This window comes from Diprion similis, chromosome 8, assembly GCF_021155765.1.
Source record: "Diprion similis isolate iyDipSimi1 chromosome 8, iyDipSimi1.1, whole genome shotgun sequence".
NCBI lineage: Eukaryota > Metazoa > Arthropoda > Insecta > Hymenoptera > Diprionidae > Diprion > Diprion similis.
The window spans coordinates 8,824,061-8,845,878 of NC_060112.1; the positions used below are offsets into that span (position 1 = coordinate 8,824,061).

Consider the following 21,818-nt stretch of genomic DNA (forward strand, 5'->3'; position numbering starts at 1 on the left):
AAAAAAGAAAACCAGACAGCCATTCAACTGAACGATCTGGCAATATCTCGGACCGAAATATAACCAATAAACAATGGAAAATAACGAAATTTCAACTTTGAATAAACATTGGAAATAAAGTAAATGTGTCTGAAAAGTTTCAGACCACGAACACGAGGTTTGAAAAATTATTTCCGAGAAAAACGCGTTCATGGCATTACAAGTGAACATTTGCGAAAGTCTGCTACTCCAAGAATACTGCTCCAGCATCCTTATTATTTCAAGTTTGAATAGAATACTTTCGAAACATGTTTTTAACAGTAGCGAGAAATTTGGATTCTAATTATACCTGATGAGTATAAAATATATAAAATAAAAAAGCGTTTTTTCGACGTTTTGAAGTTGAAGCCCCAAACAAGTAGTTTATCTTTCATTCGTGATGTATGTATTACTCTCGGCTATCAAGCAAACAAAATTTATCGCGGGTATAATTTATTGTTAAATACGAATATTACAAACAATATTCGACCCATAATCTGATGGAAATAATTTATTCATTTACACGAACGGGATAATGATAGCATCGCAATCTGGATCATAACTTTCGGATCAACGTACTGTGCTGTTTATTTTTTCTGAACCTGAGGTTTATTTTTAATGCTAGACAGATTTTTTATGGCACAGATCAAGCTAGAAAATAGAATTCTCTGCCAATTTATTATTCACCCCTGAAAAACCCTCTTAATTTGACTCGAAACTTAACCGATCGACCACACGTTTCTGATTATAATTGTGATAAATCAGCAGCACTCGACTGGAACGTTTAATGAAATCACAGTTTTATTTCATTCCGGATATCTGAATAACCGTCAATTTTAATCGAACAGAAATTCAATAGCTTTTACAATAATAATCAAGCTCCGAAGCTTTCGCGGCAACGCGTGTTCACGCGGAGTAAACAGGCAGATGTTTACTCACCAGAAAAATTAAACATACAACATATTACCAGGCATAAAATCAAGAAAGTAATACAAGCAAGAGGAGAACTTCTTTCAAATTCAATTTTCAGTGGTTTAGAAGATCAGAATCATCCGAGAAGGGTAGAAAGCGATATCGCAATGATACGAGAATTCGAGTATTCGAGTGTATTCGAATTTATCTCGAATATTTCAGTCGCCCTGAAGAACGACCGCAAGGTCGAAGAACTTTGAGTGAAATTCGTCTTTAAATAGACAACGAAAATTCATTGCCGACAAGCTTACATTACGCAATGCTCGAATGAATCTACACCATCAGGAGCGTTGTTCACGATCGTGCAAAACATGTGTCGAGTGTCGCTTAGTCTGCGAAATTCTGCAGAAGGAACGAGCGTCACTTTCGAAAACCGCACCATCCAATCCAACGTCCATGCCGGAAGTAAAGGGCGAAGTAGTCTCCGGAAGCTCGGCTTCTGTTCACATCTTCATCGCGAGCTTACTATCTATGGAGAACTTTATTATCGGAGGTGAAGAATTCGTTACCCGCGAGGCCGGCCGCGTTACGTTTCGCAACACACTGAACGGGCGGCGCAAGCCGAGATACGCGGCGTCGGGACGCCGGGCGTCGTGTTCCCTCGGCGCACTTCGCCAGCCCCTGGCAATCGGCCAGCCACACACATATTGACACGACGCGCGACGCTACGCGACGCTACGCGACGCGACGCTCTGCCTCGGCCACCGACACTCCGTTGGTATTTCCATGCTGAATGACGGTTTAGGGAGTGCATCCGTACTTACTTACTTACTTTCGGTCTGACGGGACGTAACGAGACCGAGTGTCGTGACAGGGGGCGGCTAGAAATACATCCGAAGGAGGGAGGGAGGCGCTCTTTTTACTAACTAACTCCAAGACGTCTCGGGGTAGACGCCTACGTTATTCACTTCGATCTTTTCTCTCTACGAGGAGTCATTCGCTCGAGTAATCGTGCTCTCGATATCGTTTCAGATATGATTCCGTCATCTTCGAAATCACACCTGGTCAAAATAAAATTCTTCATGGTAGTAAAGTTTATTTGTCGAGTATAAAATCTATGTAATCGCTAAATATTGTAATCGTGGTGTTACGTTTTTCTTACTGAATTTTTATACACGAAAAATCTTATATATAGCATTAAAGTAATACTCATTTAAAGATATCTCTCGCAAATATCATTTTAAGGGTAGTTCTGCTCAGTTGAATAATATGGTTGGGGTGTAAGCGAGAATTTTTGTACAGACTTTCTTTTGTTACGATTTGACCGCATTTTTGCGGACAGTTGAATTGTTGACTAAATTATTCGTTGAACGAAGTTCTTATATCAAACGGATCGAAAGTTTTAATTAAGACACGCATGTCTATTTGTGTAAACGTTCGGCCTTTAACGTCTTGAGTGGCCAAACTTTGACATTATAGTCAACATTGGAATGATAAATTGGTAGGCTATAGAATTTCCCATAGAAATGCCTGTAGAGTACTCTCTAGCTATATATAGTTAAAAGTTCCTGAAGTGAATTTCCTACAAATACATTAAAAGCTATTTTCGTAATGATTGTGAATTCATTATCCATTCGTTTAGGAATATCAGAAAACAAATTTTCAAATTCATTTAAAAAAATTTCGAAAAAGATAAAATTATTTACTGTCTAGCATTAAACTTATGATTACGAAAGCAATTCTCCAAACAAAATTCAAATTCAAATTGGAATGTTTTACTTTTCACGTCTCTATATGCTTAAAAATCCTAGAGATACCTGACTGTTGAATCTTGAATTAGAAACTATACAGATCATATTTTTACTCGATTTATCAAAATTCGACGAATTCTAAGAAATTGGAATTAAACATTAATTGTGAGCAAGTTCAGATTCATTGCCCCGTGGGTTGCTTGCTTCTGGAATTCCGCCCTTATTTCCCCGTTGGTCATCGCTCATCCGCAGATAGAATCTTGCCGGTTGCCTACCTGTAGGCGTCATCCTATGTCTATTCCGTCGATTCTAATTGAATTTGGCTATGCTTTGGACGACGCGCGTTTTGACTTGTACGTTAGACTGGTCCTTTGAGTCCTTGGTATGGCGTAGTGTCTATTGGATCGGTTATCCGGGTGGTTTGTTACTAGATATAAATAAAACATTCCAAACTTCTTCAAAAAACGTTTAATATTCATGTATCCGTTTAATTTATTCTCATTTGCTGTGAATTCCCTTGAATATAACACGTTCAATGAATTGCCAGGAAAAATATTAGTAAAACAAAATCCTATAATAATTGTAAGATCCTTTCCTGTCGATAATACATATGGATTTTACCCCAGGTTTATTGTGGTTTTTGTCAAAAAAAGACTTGTCGATGTCATTCCGAATATCGTATTTCTCTTTTGAAATGGCTGGGTAGCGAAGTAATATGCCCAATCCATTATCCGTTGTTAATTATAATTATGAGATATTTGGAGGAAGTACTACCGTTTGTTTCAATTAATTTCCGTATACAAGTCATTCTCGAAACCGTCAGGCTTCAAAACTTGACGAAGGTTCGTAAATATATTGTCGTTGACCCGAGAAAATTCTTGAAGTTTAGGGTCAAGAACTTCAAGAACTTTCCTTACAATCAAATATATTTTTTCATTGTTATAAATATTCAGACGGATTTTTTATCATGATTTATACGACCCGAAATTCTGAAAAAAGAATCCCAGCTTATTTCTTGTTCAATTTTAAACAGAACCTGAAACTTTTATGATTCAGAGACGATGGAGTGTATGTGCAAAAAACCTGTAACCCCATATTGCGTATGGCGTTTTATGCTGCCACGCTAGTTGTAAATCTTAAAATATGAAAAAAATCCCTCTCGTATTTTATTATCTATCAAAACATTATTTAGGTAATTGATTATTTTATTATTTAAAGTTTTATACAACAACTGAAAACCTGTCATGTTTTCTTGGTTGAAGTTGACATGTTCAGCTTCAATATTTTGCTACCATGAATGTGCTTCACAATTCATGAAGATTTATGAGTAATTTGACAGTTTTATTGTATCCATACAAGAGTATTCCTCCTCAGCACTATCCACAATATTTTTCCGTTCGGTGAGATTAGTTTACAAAACTCGAAGGAGATAGTATATTGTGTAACAAGGGGGCAAACTCGATCTTTTCAGACCGAGTGTAACTTTGCAATATGAATCCCAGTTGAGCACACTCACGATCCGAAGACGAATATTGTAAATACGCGAGGTGAAAAAACCGTTGCCTCCTTGTTGCACATTATTTTCTACGTAACAAGTGAGTGTTACACATTTTTTCACAAAGCACGAAATTGAGGTTAGGCTCGCATAATATCAGATCTGTTTGCGACTGCGCATGCGCGGAGTACAGAAAATACCACTTTCCACCCCTACTACCTAAAAACACTTTTCATTGTACTCCGCGCATGCGCAGTCGTGGCTCACTCTATCATAGCTAAAACAGTTACTTTACGCACCGAACACAAGCATGAAACAACACATAGAACACGATGCGTTAAATAAAGAATATTGAAGCCCATAAAGTCAGACCAGAGCACTCAGGACCAGAATTGTCGAATATTTATTCGTACGACAGAGTCGTTACGAGGCGGACTCCAGTTTGCGTTGCTACCCTGCTGCTCGTCGGCGACGCTTTCAAGCCAAGCTTACGCACAACTCTTCCTACGCTCTGCGCTCCCTGACAGGCGCTACGTTCACTCATACCGCGTACCATCTACCAATCGAATGCGCAGTAGCCGTGTGCGTGCCCGATCGAGCTGCGCGCGCAGCGCAGAAGTCTGCGCTGGACTTTACTGCCGCCACGGCCAACGCGAGGAACTACGGAATCGAACCGCAGAACCAGAACGTATGTATGCACGACGGAGCGGACGACTACTCGGATTGGTTACACTGTCCATGCACCGATGCACCTGGCTGAGGCGCAAAATAACGAATGACCAGAAAGTAGACGGGCCATAATTTCCAAAGATGAAAATGGTGATACTGGAGTAAGTATTCAAAGACGATGAGAAAATAATTTTATTGTCAAGAGATATTTTTATTGTCATTACGTCGAATTAGTGTGTTGAAGTATGGCTTCTCAGACGATACTTTTTAGTTTAAAAATTTAATTTCATAGATATTGTGATCAAAATTAACGGAATGCAGATCGTTACGATGTGAAAAGTTAATTTTTCGAAATCAGGTATGGAATGTAACTAGTATTTTCAGGATTGAATATGTTTCTCAAGTCAATATGTCGAGAGCAAAAATTTTAAATCAGTGAAACTTGGATAAATAATATTCAGAATGGGTAAAATAACGGAACACCCAAGTCCCTGAAAGTGATGTTCTATATCTTTTTTTAGTTTACTTTTATCATTTTTTATTTTGCATCTGAAAAATTTGAGGACAACGGTATCAAAAGAGTACTTACACTTATCCGAAAAATTTCCTAGTTGACTGAGAATTTCAAGTTTTCACGTTTTCCCAGGAATTATACTCTGAATAAATTTTTTTCCAAGGATTTCTACTTCAGCAATACGCCTTTACGTATTCCATCAATGAATATAAACTTGATCACAGAGATAGATAGAGAGAAATATCGAAAACAGTCAATACGTGTTACGAGGAAATTAATTTCACAACATGGCATTTCAGTCACAAAATAATCATTCTGCATTTGATGATATTTACAAGTCAATGCATTGTCATCGTTGTGTTAAGAACTTAGTTTGCTTTTTCATCGTGAAATACGGAAAGAAGCAGAATTTTGATCAAATTCAATACGGGCACTACTTGTAACTTGTCTTCTATCCTTCTGACCTTACGATATGAATCCTAAAAGAATGTAATCAAGTCTGAGTGGCAGGATGGAATGTTATCTCGTTTCGGAACTATTCGTAGTAGTAGTAGTCGAGCTGATTACTGTAGTACTTTCTGTATCAGTGGTAACAGTGGTAGACGACTGCTCGTAATCATTCCATCTGAGGATACGAAAAAGGAGATCAAAATTAGGGGTATAAACTTAGGTTGATTTAAGGCGAATTTCGTGCAGGAAAAAGTGTTGAACCGATTCTTCTCAAATCTTAAACGATTTTTTTTAACATTGTCCTATAGCTTTGTCTTCTATCCATAAGCACTTACTGCCGTGGTAAGAGAGTTATGACCTATTGTGCTTTTTATGTAAAAAAAGTCCGGTCTTTCTGTGATTGAAACCTCGACTGAAACTCATTTTAGAGTACATTCTTAGGAAGTGCAAAGACGATACGTTCTCTTGACTTGTCGAATCATGAATATGTAAAGGCACAAAAAAATGGATTGTTTTAATTTCTTAGTTTTCCAGAGAATAGAGATTTTGAAGTATATACTGAAATTTTTAGAGTGCAATGAAAATGGGGTCGTGATGGAAGTGATGTGATTGTTCGAAATTGAAAATTGTCGGAGTATGATTAAAAAAAAATTCTGTAATATCTTGTTTATATTTGATGTGTGAAATAATTTCAGGATATATTTCAAAACGTCTACTTTTTGCAAATAGAAATAAAAAAGAGTTGTTCTTTTTTTGATTTCTCACATTCTCACTCAAAAAGTCGAAAAAACTTTGTTTCACACTTCCTACGGATCTACCACAAATTGCATTCTGTTTTCGGAACTGTGGTACGTTTTTAGACGAAAAATACTTCGGTTAAATCCTTACTCCGTCGACAGGAAGTGCTAAAACTTCGAAAACGAAGGTCCAATTCGAAAAAGTGATATAATTGATTAACTTGTTTATCAAGAACAATAAGGGCTAGAGATCTAAGAATCGCAGTAGTTTTATATCCCGGTGTACTAGGTACTATAACAAATTCAAATTTTTAATCAATTTGAAAGTTTTGCCATAAAAAAAACTGGCCGAAAGCTCGTGGATTGGCCTCTATAATACATTCACACTCAATGTGTTGAGACAGTGACTTCCGGGATTAATCACTATTTTAAGGTTACTCAAAAGTAGTAAATATTATGTAACTCGAAATTGCAATATATGACGACTGCGGTATTCGTGGTTCGAAGCTCACTTCGATCCGAGGTATAACACTTTTCCCCTAGACGTAGTGGACATCTTGTGGAACGATATGCGAATAGAATATAAAGTTTTACTCACTCTATAGCCGTCTGACAAGCTCCTGCTGTGAAATTTACCGCTTCCTGAGCGTCACCCAATTCTTGAATATCTATAATATCCTCATACGGCGATTCACTAGCCAGCGATGTGCTAACCTGGACAGAAAAATCATCATCATATTAATATAGAAACAATCGTGGTCCAGACTTTTTAGGCGTCCACTGATCTTTGACCTTCATACTTGGCGGCTGATAAAAACAATTTAAACGAAACTGTTGGATGAAGAAAATGAAACAAAGAATTATTTTACTGGATAAACCCCCTTTTTTACGTGTCTATAAACGATCTTTTCGAACGCATGCGAATGATTATTTTTAAAGAATTGTGAAGCATATGAAACATGTGTGACGGGATCCTCCCATTGGAAGCTCAAGAAGTATTCACTGCCAGAAATGACGCACGATCGATTATATTATCATCCTGATTTTCCGATCTCTAAATGATAGATGAAATTTTAGTCAGTGTCGATTTGTATCTATAACGATAAGCCATGTCGTGCAACAAATACCAGTGACAGTCGATAGCTAAACCACAAGTGTGTATGATACAGTAGAAATTCTTTAATAGCTTCGTTGTAAAGCTCCTGTACGGGTACACAGCGATCATAAAGATTAACGAAAAAAGTCCGTAACTCACTTCTTCAATAGCTGAGAATACTCTGATAAGATTTCGGCCAGCTAAATTCTCCAGATCCTCGTTAGTCCAGGTCGGCTCATCATCCAGATTGTTATAGAGACGATCGAACAGGTCTGGGTACTTGGAAACGTCCTCCAATCCGATTGGCATACTGCGGAGAATTTCAACATTCAAATTGAAATGAAGTTTTTCTTATCAATTCACCAAATTGCATGAATACAAATTTATTTACCTACTGACTCCGTCGTAATCCGCTCCAATACCAACGTGCGTGGCGCCAATCCGATTTCGAATATAATTTATGTGATCTGTGAGGAACGAAATAAGCTGAAGTTGAAGAAATTTATCGTCGCGTAAGATTTGTGAAAGCATTTGCTTACCGACAACGTCGTCAATGGTCGCGTTTCTACTGTCGTTGCAATTTACAAATCCGCTATAAAAGTTGACCATCACGATTCCATCGTTTTCTTTCTAAAAATTTGAACAATTCTCTAGAAACAATATTATTACCACTCCTAAACCATTTACTGTTCGATCAATGCCAATCGATGCAAATTGATATCTTACTCACATCATATCTAATTAGTCGTTAAAGTTTAGTGCAACTTACCACTAAATCTAAAACGTCATCAGGCACATTTCTGTAATGATCGCAAAGGGCGTAGACCGATGAATGGGAAAATATAACTGGTGCTTTTGTGATCGCCAAAACTTCCCTCATCACGTTGTGAGAAACATGCGACAAATCGACCATCATACCAAGACGATTCATTTCCCAGACGATTGTCTGTCAATTAAAACTTCAATAAGTACTTTATTACATATATCGCGAGGGTTCCGTGAAGGCGAACGATGCGAACGACATCGCACCGGCAAATAGGCAACCACAGTTACATATGGTTTTTGTTAGGAGAGTAATCATGAGACCGTGAGCAACATAAGCCATAAGTCCGTCTAATTTGGCACTAATCTAACAGATGCGGACTCTGCAAACATAGCGTGGAACAGCTTCAAGAAGAATGATGGATTTCCTGAGCTTTGTGTTGCTTTCCTGAGACGCTTTTACTCAACTCTCATAAAAATTTTCTATTTATCGAAGTTTCAAACCCGTTTTTCTGCTTATCCTTCTTGAAGAAGTTGATCTATTTGGATGCACCGCCTTGAAATTATCTCCCTTCGTAGGAATTAATAATTCACGTACAACGTTAAACAACTTTTTTCGCCCATCCACTATACTGATATAAAATTCAAAATACCACAAACAAGTTTTGGCAAAATTTCTAAACCTGATTTTGTCAACACTATTCGAGATCGTTTTATGTCAGAGGTACAGTTGTATTACACTTAGTCAATCGAAATCGACCCCCTGCTCCGAAGATGGTGGACTAAATCTTCTACCTTAATTGATTTAATTCCGGTATAAATGTCTAAATATTTAATAGAAATTGAAGTCCACATCGGCTATTTGACGAAATTGGATGGACTTGTAGCTCACGCCGTACATAACAAAAATCAGATGTAACTTCAGTCGTTTATCTGCCAGCACAGCGTCATTCGCGTCGTCTGCTTTCACACAATCCTCCCGATATATTGTCTGGACTTATAAGCCCCTAATCAATTGATTCAATTGATTCGACAGCATATCTCTTTCTTTGTTATCATGATTTACGACGCTGAGTCTTCATCAGATTAATACTGCTAATCTTCAAGATTGTACGATAACGTACACCAGCCAGAATGAATCAATAATCAAATAATTTTATAGTCCGTTACTCTCAGTAGAACGTGATTTTTCAAATCGAGAAGCTCGTCGAAAAGTAACCAACCGGGGTAAAATTTATTAACTGTAAGTCACTAGTCAATATCGATTGAATTGAATTCATTTAAAGATATGGAACGCTGCTTGCGTGGGTGTTACAAAAGGTTTTAGCCATACTATTGGTTACGCGTGTCTGAACTTTTTTGGCATTTAAAGCGGAGATTTGAAAGAAATCATTAAGTTAAGTATCTGTGATACAGCTCATTTGATTTTTCCACATTGAGCCAACACTTTTTATGAAGTGAATCTTTTTCCCGGCAGCATTAAAATAATCTCATTTCATGTACCTGACCAAACTCTGTTAAATTGTAGACGGGTGATCCAGTTGTTGGCGAAGCGTCAGCCCTAGACATTTAATAAAAAATTTATCTGAGAACTGCTATTCAAAATGGAGCGATCTGCACCCAAATTCCAGGGTAGCTTGTTAAAAATGTAAGCCATGTGCAAATTTTTTAGCAACCTTCTTGGTATAAAGGATAGAGTGAACACGAATCCAATAACATTTCCAGTATTCAAAGGAAATGAGTCCGATCAAATTTGAAAATCACTGCAAATCTTAAATTACAACAATTTGAGGAAAGTTCAAGCAATCGATATGATGACTTTACATTCTAGAGATGTTGTTATATTCATATGTTCAGTGGAACTGGCCTTAACAATATTACTGGAGATCTGGGTACAGTTTCGTCAATTTTTTCCTCCAACGAGTGACCTTACCATGGTGTGTTACAGCTGTGAGTCAAAGTGAGATAACGAGCACCGAGCTCGTAGTAAAGTCTCAAAATTGCCAAACTAGAATCCAAAGAATGTCCACCTTCAACGCCAATAAGTGACGCGATCTTTCCACTACTCCAGGTCGTCTCGATGTCAGCAGCGGTGGTCACCAATGTCAGGTTATCGGGGTAATTCTTGATCAATCGTTTAATCACGTCTATCTGTCGGAGAGTCAATTGAACCGAGTCTTTGTACTGCGAGGCGCAATTCGTGTAGGCCACCCAGAACTGAAACAATTTGTTGAAATATACACACTTTCTCAATCCAACAAGTCATGTACAAACAAGTGTTACATTATGCGATAGCTGTTGCAAAGTACTCAAAATCAATTCGCGGGAAAAGTCTTCTGTAATCTGGGATTGTGGCTGATTAAAGTTGGGAGAAATCTTATACCCTTAAACCAAAAAAATTGTGAAATGGGCCACGTTGTTCAGGCGTTAAATCGTCAAGTTGAGACTTGAACTCTCACATTTAATTACTGGATAAGACTTTCTTCAGTCTTCCTTACTCCCAGTGCAAATGTAGGTACATATTTCTATTGAGCATCTCGAAGTAGCTACAGACGGAACATCTAGTTGGTTACCAACCCATCCCTAGGTGTCTCCTTATAAGCTAATCCGACTTCAACAGCAATCGCTGGAAGTGAGGATATCAAGTGCCCGTGGCTTCTGATAACGTGAGCGTGTAATTTAGCAGTCAAGGTTATTTTTTTATTAGATAAAACGGTCAAATCCTTTCAATATCAAAGCTCAGTGTTTCGATGAATTAACATTTTATCAAATTTCAAGTCTTTCAAATTATTTACACTGACTTGATTTCCATGATATATAGCGATGGATTTTTACGACACTAAACTGATCTAAACTAACGAACTGACGCGATGCCACCCATTATTGCGCTATTTGATTATCTTCCAGTTTTTCCTTGGATAGAGTATTTGTGGATCAATTTTCAACTTCTTCAACACACTTTAATGACACATATTTTTTTTTTTGATACTAGGTGTTTCCATACCTGACTTGCTGACTGGTACATAAATTTACACCCTAAATATAATCTACTATTAAAATTCAGTCCTTTTAAAATTCTTGCAGACTTACTTAAGACTTACTTATAATTTAGGTGACTTACCTGACCCCCAACTTTTCCAGTTTGTAGTCGAGGTAAATCCGTGAAGCAAGACGAACATGCAGTCGTTCCCCAAACAGAATCATTTTCCAAATTGTTGGAAAAATTGAAGCCCGACAACTTGTTGTTCAGTAAAGCGTACAAATTGAACGGCAAATCATTGTGCCTGCGTTTCAAAACATCAATTATAATTAACTGGAACGGTCATCACAGAATATTTATACATACAGTGTCGTTTATCTCACTGTATTACATGCACAAGATGGCAATGGTTCCGGCATTATAGTAACTTCGGCCAGCGTTTTCGGGTAAAATTTTAGATACGTTTGAATACGTTGTGATATACATATATTGGGATGTGAAATTTCTCCAATAGTCAGATCTCTAGACTTCATTTTCTACGAAAAATACGTCGATCCATTTTGTCAATTTACAAAATTAGAACTTTATCTCGGAATTTTTATCTCTCTTTTTTGAAGTGGTTGGTTTTCTAGTTTTGCATTGAGGAGTAGCCAGGAAGACGAACAGAAGGGTTTGATTAACACTGATTGTGGGTATAAATGATAAAATACGTGTTTGATGTTAAATATTCATCGAAATTGATGACAAAGTGTGTGGTTTAAAGAGTAGCGAAAAGGTTTACCGTTCGGGAGGGCGATGAGAAGTGACTTCTAATGATCGGAGCAGAGTGTTAGTGCGTGCAGAAGTGAAATGAAAAGGCTTCCAGATAATAGGGACGGAAAATGAGTTGTGGGTGTGAAGTGAAAATGACTACGTAACACGATCCACCATAAAACTTAAAGGACCCACCTCGAAACGTACGCCTACTTACTCATGAAAATCAAAACAATCAATTTTTTGATCTGCTCTTTTTTTATATTACCGATAAAATTACGATTCCGTATTGATGCCACTTTAAAAACTTTTTCATATTCTCTTAAATGTCTATTTTCTCACTTAAAAGAACAAACAAGTTATTATAAAAATTTTTTCTCTTTTACAAATTTCTGAAAATTCTTGTCCTCCGAAGTATTTACACCAAGTTAATCCGAGATCCCATTTTCACCTTACCCCGAAATTTGAAATGTATACTTTTTTAAACAATAATATCAAAATAATTTACTGTTCGAAATTTTTGCTATACTCGTATAAAGCTGGCCGAAAGTTCGTGGACCGGGTGAAATACATTATCGTCATTCAAAAGATCAATTCACCCGTCGATTAGTGGAGCCGTTGTCAATGCCTGACTTCCCGTGTATGTGTCCACGGTGGACGAATTCGAAAGTCCCACAGATAATCCAATGATCAGGATGAGAATAGCGACGATTGCCGCTCCGCCGATGTACAGCGTTTTCCCTGAAACGAAGATGAAAATTTACTAGGTCATAAGAATGAACAAGCTATCCAATTAAAAAACTTAAAAAAAAAACCTGCAAAATTCAAGGTTGCGTGATTTTGCAAAGAATTGATGTGAAAAAATGTTTGAAAAAGAATTTTTAAGCCTCAAACCTCAACTTCGAGACCATTTTTGTAGATTTGATCTACGTTAGTTTTTTTTTTTTTTTAAGTAAATGGTAGTTTCAAGCGTCATTTACTAAATTTGTAGTAAGCCTTGGATAACATTAATGCGGAGGTAAGATTGCAGTCTCGCAATTCTGTTTAACATTGAATATCTCGACAGAAATAATCGTTAAATCAATTTCAAAAAAAGGTTTTTAAGGGTTCACTCCAATCATCAAGATCATGAGGTACCCAAGTCACGATTATCGCATGAGATTCTTAAGTGAAGCTTCAAATTCGAGTCGCTGATTTTCAAGGGTACCCTTTGACGTAGTACCAGCACTGCCAAAGGAATTGGATTACTTGTTGAGGTTTGTGATTCAGAAGAAAAATATTTAATTAGGTTTGAAACCTTTCATCAGAGCCCCTTTAACGATAATTTGTTTTCGTGTATAATGTATACTCTTTCGTCCAATGGTCAGTAGCTGAACGAAAAAGTAATCGTACGGCAAATCTGAAAAACCATTTTGAAGAGAACACCGCGATTCAAAATGATTATTTCGTGGCATTCTTTGAAAAAAATCATGTGGACCAATCCCATTTGCTCAAACTCAATTGATCCGAATCTGCAGAAAGCAACTTGAAGCTTGTTTTTCAAGTTCCGAAATGCTCGTTTATGCAGTTCTTTGCATGAATATTTCTCAAAGTTATGCAACTTTGAAATTACAGATTCTTATTACCGAAAATGGGTGGCCCGTCAATTAGTGTGACTATTGTAAGATTAGAATTAGGGGGGGATCAGACGATTCGTTTATCATTATAAGGATGTCACTTGATTTTTAATGCATTTTACTATTTCTATCTTTCATCTTTTAGTTCGCGAGTTTTTTAGATTTCATACAGGATAATTAAAATAACTTATGGCCATAAATATCTCTCTTCTTTATCTACTTCCAGCTATTGTTCCAGTTTACTTTTGGTTACTGAAGAGTTGTCCTTATACGCTTGCGCCGGTTCCTTATAGTGATAATCGATTGCCACCAGAATGTATTTTTCACGTAGTTTCAGTGGTTTTGTACCTACTACATTAGTCTGATTCCGCGAGAAGGTTCACAGTTTTATTACGTACAGCTTCTAAATTCAACAGACCAATGACCAGACGCGGATTCCCACGTCATGATTTCATAGGTTGTTACATTTTAGTACAACCCATAAACTATTTTACTAACTACAAGTCTCGAAAGTACACTGCACTACGATTTAGTACTGGGTATACAGAATAACAGTACTATCCGGGGATGATATTGAATTGCACTCTTGAGTATTTCAGTCTATGGCGTCAACAATAGAAAATATAAAGAGAAACGATTGTAGTATCGCACCTTGTACGTCGCTTGTTTTGGCCTTTTACCATACGACTCTTTATACCATTCAGTTTGATAAGTTAATTGTTTTACACCTTCTAGATAGTTTCTAATAAATTTCAATGTCAATTTTCTGATTCCTACATCTTCCAGTTGTTGTATTAATAAGTATCAGAAAGGCGTATGCAGTATATTAGGGTGTTTCAAAAAAGAAACGAAAAAAAAATTTCATTTAGGTATAAAAATACGCCTGTAAAAATTTGAGTTCTTAATATTAACATTAAGAAGTTGCGCATCGCACTTTTCTATTTTGCATAAAAATAACACGGATAAAATGTAAACCTTTTTTGTAGAGCGTGTAATTCTCTACGAAAATATATCTGTGAATTTTCTGTACTACGCATCGTTAGCTAGTTATAAAGATCAGAAGGATCAATAACCATTTTTCCTGTGTTATTCTTATGGAAAATAGAAAAGTGCGATGCGCAACCTCTTAATGTTATTATTAGGAGATCTAATTTCAACAGGCGTTTTTTTTTTTTTTATTTTATACATAAATGAAACTTTTCAACCTGTTTTCAGAAAAAAAAAATTTGTCTCTTTTTTGAAAAGAGAAAATAAATCTATTACTATAAAAATTTTACCGGAGGTAACGTACATACGTAAATACTTTGGAGATCCGAAAATATTCGTTTCTTCAAACCAGCTTTGCTATTATATCAAAAAAGACGATACACATACTTTTCTGCGAGGAGAGAACCTCTGTCGTATATTTCGGATCCCTGACTGTATGCCGTAAGCTCTATGAGCACAATAGAGTAATATAGAACAATAGAATAATATGGAAGCCCCGATTTTCATTACGAACTGAGTCGCTGCTTCCTATTTATTGTTATTATTTTTACCGTTGTCGTTGTCGTTTTGATGACACATTTTTCTTACTATTACTTTTTTCTAGAAAATACTATGAAACGTAAAAATATACATATTACGACATATCACGAAAAAGTGATTCAAATCTGTAGATACATGAAAGGATCTATACTACATGGCCGAGTCTCTGTGAACCGAAGCACTTTAACCTCGAACAAAAATTCTGGTATCATATATTAGTCATTTAAAGCACTATTCTTGAGACGAATATAGCTTACAATTACATTAGAAAGCACAGTAACAGCACCTCTCATGTGACACAATACATCTCACAGCGTATAAGCATAACCGCGTCGATTCATTCAACTACCGAACTCACTATCATTTAGAAACTGCAGGAATACGTTGCAGTCATGTGACATAGTTTGGCCTTTAACGTGCGAATGTCATTTTATTATCACTAACGCTTCGCAAGGAATTTCAAATCGATGACGAGAAATAATTTTATGCGTTTATTACTTATAACTATATTCGGTAGTCTGTGACTCACTTTCTGGGCAACAAATCTCTCCACCTTCAGTGTAACGAAGCATCAAGGTTCTGCGGAACATTTCAGACGAAGCTTAGTCGAGTCATAGAACAGAAAACATTGGAGACTGTCTGCTGATGCATCACGTGGCATTTTCGATTCATGGTTCAAACGACGATTTTATCTACAGTTGCGTGAACAACTATATAAGGCCTTCAGGGATAGCTAACAAAATTACGACATATACCGCATTATCTACTGTCATTAAAGTAATGATAACTTACGCGTATTCTACTCGTTTATGGCCTATCCGTGTAGCCGAACAATTACCAGGAAGTTCTGTCCCCAGATAATACAGTTCATATATAGTACGTGTCAGCGTGGTTTATTTTTTCTTAAGGATATGCAGTACTCCTACCTTTACCGACCGAGCAAACTCACTCTTTGTCTTCCTATATTAAATCAACAAATGATCAGAAAGGGTTCAATTTTTGACGGTGGATCGCTTTTTGGTAGCGGAATTCAGGAAAGTTGGAAGGATAGTAACATGTGTCAAAAAACCACACACTTTTTTGACGATGTTTGGGATATGAGTAACCTTCTTGAGTTTCGCTAAGAAAGGACGATGCATCATTGAAATTTGAACCCTTTCCGTTCGTTTGCTTATTCAATATAAGAAGAAAACGGGTGAGTTAGCTCGGTCGATAAAGGTAGGAGTAACACATACCCTTAAAGAATATAAATTACATTCACGAGTTCGCATACTCGTACGATATTCTATGACAAATCACCTAGCCTGCAAGCCTGACGACTTCGAATTTTTTTTATACCATCCCAAAAACTACAAAAGGGTGAAATGAAAATTTTGTAAAAATAATTTTTGCTGGTGTTACCCTGCGAAATGAATTGTTTCCTCTGTCAACGAAATTGTTTGTTTTTGAGTCCTGCAGTAATGCAGTTTTTTGGAGTTTACGCCGTAGAAAATTTTTCTTTCCCAATGTCGCTCTCAACTATAACAGCCAACGGATGCTACATGATTTTTTTCAAATCATGCATAAAAAAAGTTACAAATCTTTATACCCAGGAATGATTTTCGCACATTTTTACACCAATTCCCATTAACGAAAGAAGCCTATTATTGAATAGTATGCTTGTATTAAAACTACAGTTTGGTAGATAAATATTGAAGATATTGATAAACAGCAGAGCTATCTCACCGTTAAATGCTTCACTAAGCTGCGTTAGAGGCTTATTTCGATAACCTCATTTATGGTATTTATTACCCTAATACGTCATTGATCGTACTTGGGAGATAAAATTGTGATGTCTAGTAAATAAAATTTGAAAAATTCCGCGTGATTCTAGTTAATTGTATCAATCGGACAGAAACGACTTGAAGAATTTCGAGAATTCTTGTATTGAAATCGATGTACGTATCGGAGACAAAACATTCACTAACTATTCGTAAGCAATCCGGGCGACAATTTTGTTTTTCACTAAATTCTGACATCTTATAGTAAATACTAACAATAAGATGCGATTAATAGACTCGAAGCTTAAGTTCAAGTTCATGATCAAGTCCACCAACTATTCTATTCCAATATTCACCATGAAAACTTAATCCTACGAAGTTATTCAAGGCTTCGGGTATTCTTAGGACACCCTGTTTACAGGGAGAGAACCCGGTGACGGTTTTGCGGTTCCAATCTCAGATTGAGAGAGAAGGCGATGTACTATGTCCCAACTGTTCAATGCATTTGCAATGGGATTGAGAAGGACGCCGGTGTCATTTGGGACGTCAAAGATAAAAGGGAAACGTTCCCTTCACCTTCATAACTTCTCTGAGCTTTTGTCACAGTCGGCGACGATCCCTACGTATTTGAAAATTCGCAGACTGTACACCTTTATTAAAATATCCGACATCTCAAATCGTTCAAATTGTTTGAATCATTCACATTTGTAGAACGGTATGGGACATTCCATGTCGACTCTTCATATTATAACATTTTTCCACGTGTCGGTTGAATGAAAAATGTTCTAGGTACTGGAGCAATTAGAAAAAAATCGATATCGATCATGGGTCTTGTACCAAAATGATCAGAATATAATGGAGTACTTTCGGTATTTTTTTTTTTTTCAAAGATATTATCATTTTAATAATTATATACATGGCATTAACGAGTTTTGTGACGAATTTTAACCATCATTACTCTGGAATTTTTATTTTTTTTTTACAGTCATGACGACCACATATGATATTTCAAAGATGTTGTATCGTATCTCCATCGAATAATGCATTTTTCCCGAAATTTCAATGAAATCGATTCGTCCTGTTGTTTAAAATCCAGGATGCACGTAAGTGGGTGTAATTTAAGTTCCAAAAGTCTCGTGACACATTTTTGTCGAGTATTTCATGTATAATTATTTAAATTTCATCCTAATCCGTCGTGCTATTTTGATGTAATTCATAATGCACAAAATGATTACTATAGAGTTTAAAAATTCGTCGATCTGTAACCGGAAATAGTGGAAACTTTAAAAATTTTTATATCGACGTCCACCAAACACACTTTTTTTCATGTAAACATTCGAATAGATTAAGTCATTTTCCCGGAATTTTTACCGAAATATCGAAACAGCGAAATATCCAAGACGTCAATAATCCTGATTATAAAAAGAATGAAGCTCTGTCTACTTGGATTTATTTGAAAAAACGTATATTCAGAGGTTCGATTAAAAATTTGGAGACATAACTTGACATTTCGTTCAACAACAGGGTGTCTACTAGCTTGGAAAATCTTTGAACTCCTGGAATTGTTATGGTATTTTTTTCCGCCATGGAAACTCCTCGAATCCCAAGAAATTTTCATATTTCGCCAGGTATTTTTGGTATCCCCGCCGAATTTTAAAACATCGTTTATATTTTTATTATCACCCGTATTTAAATTCGAATTCAAGATTGCCGCGTAATGTGATTTTAACACGATGGCACTACTGTAGTATTATCGAGAAATTCTCAAAATTTCACAGCGTAACAATATATTGAAATAAAAATGAAATAAGTATATGTATAAATATCATTGCGAAAGTCTCATTACAAATATCATTATGAATCGAATGATCGGTAGACACCCTGATTCGGCATTAGAATTAGAATTTTTCAAGTTATTTGAATGAAAAAAAAAAAAAAAAAAAAAAATGAAATTCCAATATATACCGAAAGAACAATATTTCGATTTTTATCGAAACAACGGTGCTTCGGTACATCATATGTGAAAATTTTCCTACACCGATATATTTGCAACCTTTATACCAACTGGTAATGCACTTTACGTCCACGCATGGCCAGATATCCAACACTTGTGGCAGCTCGTTGCCACTACAAATAGATTTTGTCGGCGCTGCGTCGTCTCTGCTTATCGGTCTTTTTAAAAAATAGATACTCACGCGTTGTGTGAAAAAGTCCCAACACGTTTATGTACTCGGGCATTATGGGTTTGGCACTGAACTGGTGGAAATCGACACGGATCGACACGGATCACTAGTCGTATTATACTTGACGACTGACAAGAAGAGAAATGCTTGATTGCTAGACTGCCGGAGTACCATATTCTTATCTAAATCAGCAGCTCGATAAGATAAACTTTTCACTATTTTACGCATGTTCTGTCATGCACGAGAGATGGGGCTCCGTTCTGCTTATCATGTAGGTGTTCGTTCCTACTTGCTGCGATATTCGAACAGTTACCCACGGACTTGTATAAATAAAACATAAGCTCGATGTTGTCTCAGCTGTATTGAAATCGTTGCTCAGCAGTGGGTTCTTCGATAATGTATAATATTTGATTCTACAATTCTACAAAGGACGGAAAGGCCATGCCCGGTTAAGAATGGACGAACGGCCTCCGAGAGAAATTTTACTCGATATTGCTCTGAAGTTTTCGAGAAATGAGAGAATAATCCATGCCAGGTATTAGGTCCCACACGCAAATATAATTAGAATGATAAAGGAAAAGAGATTTCTTAATTTTTATCTTCTTCTCGAAGCGACCGATTTTCATGAAACAATTTCATCACGTTAAGAGCTTAAAGCCGAAGAGAAAACCAATTTTTTTTCTATAAAATGGATCGGTTCAAAGAAATTGAGGTCGGTACTTTATATTTGGTTTAATTGGTCAATGTATGAAAAATTTGTAGGAGAATGAAAAAGACATAGAAAATCACTTTGCCCAGACGAAACTTAAATGGAGATAAAAATAAGGAGATACGATATTTTTCGTCCAAATTCTGTGTTCAATGTTTTTCAATCATAGTTTCAAACACAATATTTTTTAATCGAATTCTTGACTACGATGCCGTCAATTTTTCATTTTTATCGCCTCTGTTCAATCAATTTATCACTTATGCCGTTTCTAAACTGTATCCTCACTCATCCTAAACGGGTCCTCCCCTCCAACCGACTCTCTATTATCGTTTGCTGGTATTCTTGTTATCTCCCCTTGACTAAGAGTGACCACCGAATTATATTGAATTACGATATTTCAAATGAATTCTTTCACAATTTATATTAGTGATATGCCCATCTCCTACAAAAAAAAAAAATTAAAATAAAAACAAAAATTGAGGTAAACATGTAGGATAATACTTGTATTGAAAAACTAGTTTGATTTATTTTCATCAACAATTTAATTCTCACGCATAATAAATGTATGGGACTAATCGTTCGTGTATAATGAGATAAAAGTAAAGCGTAATAAACAAATTTAGTGACCTTCTCCCCACTTTTGGCTTAAAATACGCAAGAATCATGTATCGGATTCACAGACAGATATTCTTTCGTTTAAGAGGAAGAAACCTATTTCAAATGGCGAATAGACTAATAATCTATATCACGATATGAAAAAATATAGCATGAAGAAATTACCCAACAACATGAAACGGTTTTTATGTATTACAAATATTTCAGGCCCTGAGTTGTCACATTAGCGCGCTTAATTAAATTATGCAATTGAGTGCTTTTTGTGTCATTATAAAATTGTCAGAGCCTTAATTCGTGACGTATGATGCTTTTTGCGAGCTGCCTTGACGAAGCTTCAAAGCCAACCTGTCTTTATATTCTGTCGTTGGCATGACGGCAAAATTGTATTTCACAGTTGAATTCGACGAAAATCTGCATCCCCGGAATAAAATGACAATATTTCAGATTGTCTACATATTTCTAATTACTATCTTTTAATACCATTATCGAATCCACTCAAAATAATTGCATGCACTTTACGAAATTACCCATTTTAACTGGCGATAGTCGAGTCAGCGCTGTTGATAGTCGAATCCTCCCGAACGCCTCTCCAAAACTACACGAATCTCCGTCGTCTGCTTTGCCCGAGACCTTTGAGATTGTCGCAGCTTAGCGGAGCAGATTTTGATAACCCATCATCCACGTCATTCAAACCGATCGACGAAATTACGCTACGTTTTCGCACAAGATATACGACGCTGTATACCATGATGTAAGTGTAGAAGTTTCCAACGAAAGTTTTAAAAGGATACAGAATCGATGAAGAAATAAAATAGAAAATTTTTGTTATTATTTTTTGGAGGGAGTCCGTCGTGCTCAAGAAATTTTATTTCTTCGAAATTATGAGATTATAATAATGTTCGATGTAGATGAAAATAACTTGTACCCGGTGCTCAAAAAATATAAAAAATAATTAGCGGCTTAGGGGGTCCATTGTGCCCCACGATCCCCTTCGTATAAAATACGATAAAACTATAGTTATAGTCCTCTTTACGTATCATGAAGAATATTAGAAATTATCACAAGCACTCTGATAGATGGAATGTTCCGAATGGAGAGGATACCGGTAATTTCAGGAGAAAGAAAACACTCGCTGGAATGACAAAATTTTATAAAACGAGAAGAAAAATCATTCATTCTGAATACCATTAATACAACAACAAAATAACTTAGAAAAAAAGAGTCTCAACGGAAGATAATTTACAGACAGATACTTCTTGTTCCTTTTTGTT

General features: G+C 36.4%; 1 protein-coding gene across 3 annotated transcripts; it reads right to left on the reverse strand.

Annotated features, from left to right (window-relative positions):
• Positions 1 to 5,652: 5,652 nt before the first annotated feature.
• On the reverse strand, positions 5,653 to 21,183 carry LOC124409097 (dipeptidase 1-like). 3 transcript variants are annotated; one of them, XM_046886507.1, is made up of 11 exons: positions 21,075 to 21,183; positions 12,737 to 12,878; positions 11,526 to 11,688; positions 10,338 to 10,621; positions 9,908 to 9,965; positions 8,412 to 8,588; positions 8,182 to 8,272; positions 8,034 to 8,109; positions 7,802 to 7,952; positions 7,145 to 7,260; positions 5,653 to 5,984 (listed from the first exon to the last, which is right to left on the reverse strand). In XM_046886507.1, the coding sequence occupies exons 1-11, from the start codon at positions 21,076 to 21,078 to the stop codon at positions 5,879 to 5,881; spliced, it is 1,368 nt and encodes a 455-aa protein (XP_046742463.1). In that variant the 5' UTR covers positions 21,079 to 21,183; the 3' UTR covers positions 5,653 to 5,878. The 3 variants fall into 3 exon arrangements, with proteins under 3 accessions (XP_046742463.1, XP_046742462.1, XP_046742461.1); XM_046886506.1 differs by lacking the exon at positions 21,075 to 21,183 and adding an exon at positions 19,236 to 19,493; XM_046886505.1 differs by lacking the exon at positions 21,075 to 21,183 and adding an exon at positions 15,810 to 15,914.
• Positions 21,184 to 21,818: the final 635 nt, after the last annotated feature.